The sequence below is a fragment of the Cystoisospora suis genome (assembly GCF_002600585.1).
Source record: "Cystoisospora suis strain Wien I chromosome Unknown contig_7404, whole genome shotgun sequence".
Classification (NCBI taxonomy): Eukaryota; Apicomplexa; class Conoidasida; order Eucoccidiorida; family Sarcocystidae; genus Cystoisospora; species Cystoisospora suis.
Genome location: NW_027160189.1, coordinates 1 through 6,753, shown reverse-complemented (window position 1 = coordinate 6,753; position 6,753 = coordinate 1). Strand labels below are relative to the sequence as shown.

Below are 6,753 nucleotides of genomic sequence, written 5' to 3'. Positions count from 1 at the left end.
CGGCGTCCATTACAGCCTGCACGGAACGCTGCTCAGCATGAAGCGGATGCCCGAGGCCAGAACGGAAAACCGTTACGACCCGAGTCAGGGTGCTAGCCGTTGCCATGCCTGGTGGCACACATTCGCGGCGAAGAAGAAGGTTTCTCCCTTGTCACCCTTCCAGAACAATGGCGTGCGCCGTGGTCCTCGCGAGGCTTGCCGCGGCCGCCCCTGTAGTTCAGCCAAGTCCCTCGTGTCTCTACTCCTCGTCGCGCCATTCATAAAAACGACAAGACAACTCCACGCTGTCCTCTAGCTTGTACTGATATTTTAACGGGTTTCCGAGGTGCAGTTGCGTTGGGCGTTTCCGTACACTACCCCAATTCACGCACCGTTCGACCGCACTTGGCGACCTCCAGCGAACGACGACGGCATAGCGGTGCCCATGGCTCAAACGACATCTGGCATATATGCGGACAGCGACACGCGGCAAGAGCTGGCCCTGTTAACCATGGTTCACGTGGGTGACAAGCTGGAAGAAGGCTGCTTCAATGCTAGCGGGACGTGCTGATCATCAATACGGCAGCTCAGCTGAAACGAGTCGGCACGGAGTGACGGAAGTGAAACACTAGAGGCGCTTGAGCACGACCGCGAGGGTTTACGCGGCTAAGGCAACGGCAATGCATGACGCGGCAGATTGCGGCTGCTTCAGGGAAGCCGAGACGAGACCCGCGCACCGCATGGATGGCTGGGGTATTGGTGACCGGTGTGGTAGTGCTAGCGTGTGAGCCGGTGGTAGGGACGCACGCAGCATGTGGTTGCTGCGTTGTGGCGCGTGGCCTCCTTCCCGACTGGTGTGATCGGAAGATCAGCAGCTCCCCTCGTGTTCGCTGTGGCGGCAAATGCGACCGCGAGGTGCCAAGGACGGTTGCTTCGTGGCCTTGCCGTGGCGCATTGCGCGGGAGAAGACGAGGGAGGCGGCTGTGATGTCGCCACTTCCTGCATTTGGGAGCATTTTAAGTAAAAGCTTCATTGATCGCCTCTTTCTGACCCTTTGTCCCGTTTGCTGGGGTCTAGCAGCGACAAGTGGGGCAGGCGCTGCTGAACGCCGTGGCAGCCTCTCCTCGGAGATTGCCGTGCCACGTCGGCCCCCCGGAGCGCCGCCCGTCGTGGTTAATGCATTACAATCTCCACCAGTACGCAACAGTGCACTGCCTGCGTGCGCCCGGGGGTGAGAGAGGCGCCTATCGGTTATCCGGATTTCTGTCCTGCTGTTAGTTCATGGGCGAGGTTCCCTTCGTTCTTCGTTGCATCGTGTACCTTTCAACCGGTTTCCTGTTCTGTCGGGTGCGCTTCTGTTGTCACTCCCGCAGTTTCCTGTGGCGCGTTCACTGATAAGCGCAACTCATCGACGGGGCTGTTTGGTGTTGCGTCCCGGATTCACCCGAATAATGTCGGAGTTTCGCTCAAGTTTTTCTTAGCATTTTGTCGCCCGTAATCTTTTTCTTCTTTGCCCCTTTTCTTCTTGGCCCGCGCTGCGTGTCCACTTGTTGAAAATCCTGCTAGTTTCGGTTCTTTGCAGGCTGTCGGCCAGAACGCTGATCGCCAGTGGACACTTGGTTTCGTAATGTTCTTCGTCGTTATCTGAATCTTTCCTGGATGTTCGTCTCCTTGAATGCATGGGTAGCAGTTGTCGCGTGCATAACAACTTCCCCGGGGTTTCAAAGTGGTCGCGCACTGGTCGGTGGCTGCCGTATTCTTCGGCATAGTCAAGCCGGTGAGCCAGCAGGCGTGAAGGGAGTCGGAATCCCCTCTCCCTCTTTCCCCGTCTACGCGAACTTTTTCTCTCCCGTCGCAGGGCATACTGAGTAACTTCTTTGTGCATGCGGAGTTTATTCTTTGTTTCGTCATACAGCTCGTGTGCTAACGCTCCAAGGTGCAGAAGGATGGAAAGGGTCTGTCGGACTTTCCCCCTTTCTCCCTTGGTTTGCGTTTGGCAGTTAGTTTCCTCGGCGACAGCCGGATTTTCCCCGTATCCTTTGGGCTCCGACGGCTCACGTCTGCCCTGTGGTCACTCATTGACTTGGTCTAGCAAAACGAAAGTAGGAGCAGTTTTGCCCTGTATCGCGACGGATATGCGTCCCCGAGTGTCGGGGTGCGGTCGCTGCAGTGAGGGCAACGTCAAAAGCGACAGGCCAGAGTGTTACATCTAATCAATTTTTTCCCCTCCTGTCAAAGTGCAGGCACAGGAGGTGTGTGTGTGCCGGTGTCTTCCATTAGTGGGACAGACGGTACTTCTGACGTTCAGGACACCGTCTTTTTGGCGCCTGCCGTTGCTGCGTAGTCGGCCGAGTGAAGAGGGCGTGTCTTTCCACTGGCCTGTAGTGTCCTTGTCACCGCGGAAGAGACAGCTCGCTGCTCTTCCGTGCTCCGGCCTTCGAAACAAGTAACAAGAGGGGAGGCGGCCGTGGTCTGAAGTAACGCTGTCGTCAGAACTCCGTTTTTCCCTGCGAGGCTGCAGCTGCGCTGATTAGTTTTCGGCAGCTTGTTCCTGAGCCTGTAAAGGAAGTGGCGAAGCAACGTGAAGGCGCTACCTCGTGTGGGGACAAACACAACGTGTCCTGCTGTCGGGGAGGCCTCTCAACGTATCCGTCTTCTAGCATACTCGGCGGACTTCGTTTTTGCGTCTTAGGTCTCCCCGTTGCATCAAGCCGTCCGTGGTAGTGAGTCTGAATCTCTGTAGGTGCTCTGTGACGGTGCCTTTGTTCACGCTGGAGCAGTATTGAATCAGCGGAGTGTTCGTGCCTGACTGGCGAGAAATTCGTCTGAGCGATCTATCGTGACGAATATGGAAGAAACCGGCATGCCGAAATGCGGAGAAGGGATGGCTGGAGGCGGGGACACTAATTCTTGCGGCTCTCGCTCCTCCCGCTGTACCGCCCCGTCGTCTTACGATCTTCAACTCGGCGCCGAGGCTGGCACCACAGATGATTCTTTCGTCCCGTCTCTCGCAACGGTTCTGCATCATCTGGTCTCCATCTCTCCTCCCGGTGAGCAAGGTTGTGGTGGTAATAGCACGTCAGGGTAGCCAGGGGAGTGAGGAGAATCCGCGCGTTTGTTGTGCTACGGGTAGGGGCGCTGATATCGCTTGACCGGTGTTCTTGAAGGTGGGCTGAGCCCCGCCGGTTTCATTGGTAGTACGCCGACCTGGGGCGGTGGTCACGGATGAATGTCTGTTGGTGGCAGTTTTCTGTCTCGAAGTACAAGCAGATTTGCTGTGCAATGCTGCGCTATTGTTCATGCGCGCGTCTAGGACCTTTTGGACGTTGTGGGCCCTTCCTGGCCAGTGGTCGCTTGCGGTGTGTGTGGTCGCACAGCAGAGGGTGGTGTCCAGGTTGTCTATTAAATTATCCGGAAGGGGACATTGTTCTTTTTTTTTGAATGTGATTCGTTTCTTTTCATACAGACCTGGGAGAAGTTACGAGTTTCCACGCGATCAAGGAGCCACAAATTTCCATCCACGACTATTTGGAGCGCATCGCGAAGTATTTCGGGTGCAGCAATGAGTGCTTCGTGCTGTCCTTGGTTTACATCGACCGGATCCTGAAGTTGCACAGAGACTTCAACGTCTCGATTCTGAATATACACCGGCTGCTGATTACTTCAGTTATGTTGGCAGCGAAGTTTTTTGACGACGTTTACTACAGCAACAAGCATTATGCACGGGTCGGCGGCGTGCGTACACGGGAGATAAATTTGCTTGAAACTCAGTTTCTTACACTGATCAACTACCACCTCTTCGTCTCTCCTCAGGAGTATGACCAGTACCGTCGGAATGTACTTGCTGCCGTCCACTATGCTCGAAACCTGTCTTCGGGGCCTTCGCGGTTCTCGGCGGAGAGCTCATCAGCTGGCAACGGTTCTGCACCTGCCGGTGAAACAGCGCAGCTAGAGGCTCCTCACCGTCAGGAGCAGCCCCGGCCAACCAGTGCCTGTCAGCACACGGAGAGACTCGGAGACAGAACTACAGCAATAGCTGAATCGACGCAACAGGAGGGGATAGCCGCTGAATCGGGAGGTGTTGGGGATCGTGGCTGCGTGGAGTATGGTGGGGATGGTGTAGAGAGAAGTCGCGGTGAGGCAGCAGTTCCCAGTGGCGGGCGCACCGGTAACAGTAGCTCCCGTCCCCGGAGTGCCAAGTCATTCACGGGGCCGTCGAATTCTTCGCCCGCACCAGCTGATGACAGCGAGAGTTTCAGCGGTGTAGGGAGTGAGCGTAATTGCACCGCTCCGCTCGGCAACAGTCATAGCAACGTGTGCGTTCGACAGGGGAGCGGAATGTGTGACCATCACCATGGAGGAAGACGCATAGAAGAGAAGACCATGACTGCAAGTCGGGCATCACCGCCGAACGACACTCACACACCTAGTCAGAGCTCTGCATGCAGTGGTCAGCACTGCCGCCAAGAAGATAGCCTCAGCACTGCATGCGTGAACTGTGGACAAGGGATTCGTCCTTCGCTGTGGTCTCGGTCATCTCATCGGTGGCGGTCAGACTTCAACGGCTCCCGTCACCCCTCCCTGCCGGCAGAAACAGCCGGCGACCATGCAGCTGAAGTGGAAGCGGGGGTAGCGAGGACTCCAAGGCGAGTCGAGAACCATCTCAAGAAACAAGAAGGGAGTTCTGACAACAGGGGTACTATCACGTTTGATGCGAGGGAGGAACTCAGAGATTATCGCAACAACGGTGTTGGTGTTGCGGAAGAAGAGGCGATGCCGAGCGCCCGAAGACGTCCGGAGTCTCGGCGACAAACTCAAGCCGACTACAACGACGTGGAGCAGCGGGTGTCGTACAGAGTCGAGGCAGCTGAGTGGAGCGAAAGCCGAGCTGAGGAGGACGATGGTTATTATGGGCGACAAAAGGAGTGCCGGGCTGTAAGTGTTGCCGTGGAAGAGGAAGAGAGCTGGGTGGAAGAAGAAGTGATGGATACACCGGTAGGGTCAGCAGGTGAAGCCAGAGGAAGTATCGCCGCTTCTTCCCGGCATTCTCCGGCGCATACAGATTACCGCTGCTTCGAGTACCTTCGAGCCCCGACTCAAGATCAGAGTCACGGAAAGCCCGAGTGCAAATGTTGCAACTTGCCGGTGAAGGCATCTTTGATAAGCGTGTCGTCCGGCCCTGGAGTCTCTTGTCTCAGCTGTGAAGGTCCCGTGATGGCAACGTCAAGCTGCACGCCGTGCGGTTGTACGGGGGCGGATTGCGGGGGCGGCATACACGGACGCGGAGAGGGCTGCGGGAGAGGTGACGGTATGTCGGGCCGTGGGCCATCCGAGCAGTCGCAGCACAATGAATGCAGCACCAGATGCAGCCTTTCGGAGGGAGATGTTTCGGTGGTGGAATCGTTCAATAAAGAGATCATGGTCGCAATGCACGGGCTGGTGTCGTCAGATGCGGGTTCGCGTGCTCGTGGCGTCTTACCCTCGAGCGGCGACGTAGTGGGAGTCCTGGGAAGTGACGAAAGAGGACAGAAAAGTTCAGACCAGCAGCCGTACACGTCTGTTACGGTGTCTGGTGCGGAGATACCCGCCTCATCCTCTTCCACTTCTTGCGGTAGCAGCAACGGAACGACACAGTCGAGTGTCTCTTCTTGCTTAACTCCGTCGCATTCTATGCATTCGTCACCTGATGTGTCTATGGACGACGAAGTCGGCGTTTCTGTGGCCGGGGCGGCTGGAGCTGCACTGTCGGCGCCAGGAGCTGTGCGAGTGACAGGGGAAGACACCGTTGGGGAGGATATGTCAAGATTCTTTGCTCGTAAGTTCAAGCAAGTCCGGCCTTTTCGTCTGAAGATTCGAGTTCATGAAACTCAGCGCCGTCCGGCTGCGTGGCCCGATCGTCTTGCCTGTGTGTGCGTGACTGCGTGAACATAGGCAGTCGCGGAACATGCTCTCGTGTTCGCAGCCCTCAGTCTGATGAGTGCGAAGCATCGTTACCTGTACACGTGTATCTCGGTGAGGCGCGGTAGGCTCCCCTTTGCGCTGGTCGAAGCGCAAAGACAGCTGTGTCGTGAGCTGCGGCGTAGTGCCTGTACGATAGGGCAGTTCGACGACAGCCGCTTGACGCGCGTGTCACACGTTTTTGCCAGTGTATCACACCAGTGGATTCCCAAGCGTTTTACACCCGGTTTTGTGACTTTCAGGTCGGATCGAACGCACGTCGTCCTCAACCCCGTCTGCATCCGCTCCTGGTGCCCAAAGAAATCGAACTATGGAATTTCCTCGGGGAGGCTCAGTAGAGGAGAGAGGAGATTCAAAACAACGAAGAAGTTGGGGGCCAAGCGGCGGACGCCAGGGACAGCTCGTGTATGCACCTTCAGTCCCGTCCACGTGCCCATCTAGGGGCGGAGCACTGTCATTTACAGCGGCGACCGTAGGTGGGGCCGGAGGCTTCCCGGGTCCGACGGCAGCCGGCCTTCCGTCCGGCAGTTGCTGTTTGCCGTATGGGCCGTGTTAGAGTCCGGGGTCCTTGTCCGGAGGGGGCGGGCAGAGGTAGACGTCTTCGTGATCTTTTTGGAAGGCACACAACATACAAGGGAGTTTAGGCGTAGTAGTACATGAAACCTGGTCTGTCTTGCGGTAAGAAGAAATTGATCCATTACGGTGCCGCGCAACCGCAGGGCTGTAGAAGTGAGAAAGGTAGCGGATGTCCAGCTGTGCCTGGACAGTGACAGCAGGCCGGCGTGGCCGGGGAGTCGTAGAGGTACAGTGGCGAGC

General features: G+C 56.8%; 1 protein-coding gene across 1 annotated transcript; it reads left to right on the top strand.

Moving 5' to 3' along the window:
* Nucleotides 1-946: 946 nt before the first annotated feature.
* Nucleotides 947-6,753, top strand: CSUI_010431 (cyclin2 related protein). The gene is made up of 3 exons (XM_068070535.1): nucleotides 947-3,029; nucleotides 3,446-5,794; nucleotides 6,180-6,753. Exons 1-3 carry the CDS (start codon nucleotides 2,828-2,830, stop codon nucleotides 6,491-6,493), a joined length of 2,865 nt encoding a protein of 954 aa, XP_067917489.1. The 5' UTR covers nucleotides 947-2,827; the 3' UTR covers nucleotides 6,494-6,753.

Bases quoted from the DNA above. Each gene is read 5' to 3' on its own strand.
- CSUI_010431 (XM_068070535.1), top strand. From the start codon at position 2,828: ATGGAAGAAACCGGCATGCCGAAATGCGGAGAAGGGATGGCTGGAGGC. The intron at 3,030-3,445 runs GTGAGCAAGGTT...CTTTTCATACAG, and splicing joins GGTCTCCATCTCTCCTCCCG to ACCTGGGAGAAGTTACGAGT. The intron at 5,795-6,179 runs GTAAGTTCAAGC...TGTGACTTTCAG, and splicing joins TATGTCAAGATTCTTTGCTC to GTCGGATCGAACGCACGTCG.